General features: G+C 35.8%; 1 protein-coding gene across 3 annotated transcripts in view; it reads left to right on the top strand.

The window, feature by feature from the left end:
- Positions 1-1,136, top strand: part of PCDH9 (protocadherin 9) — a 666,246-nt gene that overhangs the window by 4,828 nt on the left and 660,282 nt on the right. For all 3 annotated transcript variants that reach the window (XM_014309470.2, XM_031061935.1, XM_031061936.1), the window contains exon 2: positions 1-80. This exon is cut by the window's left edge and continues 3,096 nt beyond it. In XM_014309470.2, coding sequence (XP_014164945.1) covers positions 1-80 — 80 coding nt within the window. The remainder of the gene's footprint in view (positions 81-1,136) is intronic.

Raw genomic sequence — 1,136 nt, forward strand, 5'->3', positions numbered from 1 at the left:
CTAGTTCAGATCACTTCAGTGCCTCAGAGTGCAGTTCCCAAGGAGGCTTCAAGACAAAGGGCCCCTTACACACCAGACAGGTAAACGAGCACTTTTACTGGTCTATAAGTACTGCATACAAGTGCCCGATCAACCAGTATTAAAAGTGCCACTGTGTTGTGGGGTTTGTTTTTTTTTTTTGGTTTGTTTCATGCTAATTTAATTTAGCTAACATTGTGGGGGGAACAAAAAAAAACCTGAACCAAACACCAAAAACAAGAACAAACAAACAAAAACCTTGACCTCTTTATCATTTGCCTGGGGCTTAATCATGTGTTTGCAAAATGCCTCTGATACTTTGGGTTTTGAAGAATTTTGATTGTTAGAGGACTATGCATGTGCACATACATGTGCATGAGCAAAAATAGAAAAAAAGACTTTTTTTTTTCTCCCCAGTATTTAACTGTCCAATTGTAAAACTTATTGAAGAACTGTTTCCGTATGTGCTAAATTTCAGTCAGAAATTTGACTGCTTCAAGGTTGAAGGGATATGTACATTGTTTCAAATTTCAAAGTGAATTGGCTTGAATTTCTTTTGCTGTTCCAGCTGATTTGGAACCTTGCTAAGTTAGTGTTACTAAAAGGGTTAATTTTTTTTTCCCTAACAAAGACAGCCAAATTTCCAAGCTACTTCATCAGTGAAGCACGTGGTTTATTGGTAGGATATAACTAAGCCATACGTAAGTCTTCCTCTTGTTTGAGTTCAACATAATTTTGTTGTAATAGATGAAAGTTGGTATCGCATATACAGTTTGCTGCATATTTTAAAAAAATTGCCAAAGCATACTTTTGAAAGAAATGCGTTCTCTGAATACATCTGAATTATGCAGGAAAAAGAAAAAAAAAAGTCAGCCCATTGTAAATATTTCCTCATCTTAGTAATGCATAAGTGATCTGACATATCTCATTTTGAACTGTGGAACCCGCCATATGAAGAGGGATTAGGAAGCTGAGAGACTCATATTTCAACCAAATCCAGCATTAGGTGTGCTTTTTGGTTTTTAATTTTTTTTTTATTTTCCTCCTCCTTAGGTCTAATAACTCCTTGCTAATAAAGATTTATACGCGGTGCTGTCTTAATTCATTTTACGGGCGCT

Source organism: Geospiza fortis, unplaced genomic scaffold, assembly GCF_000277835.1.
Source record: "Geospiza fortis unplaced genomic scaffold, GeoFor_1.0 scaffold214, whole genome shotgun sequence".
NCBI lineage: Eukaryota > Metazoa > Chordata > Aves > Passeriformes > Thraupidae > Geospiza > Geospiza fortis.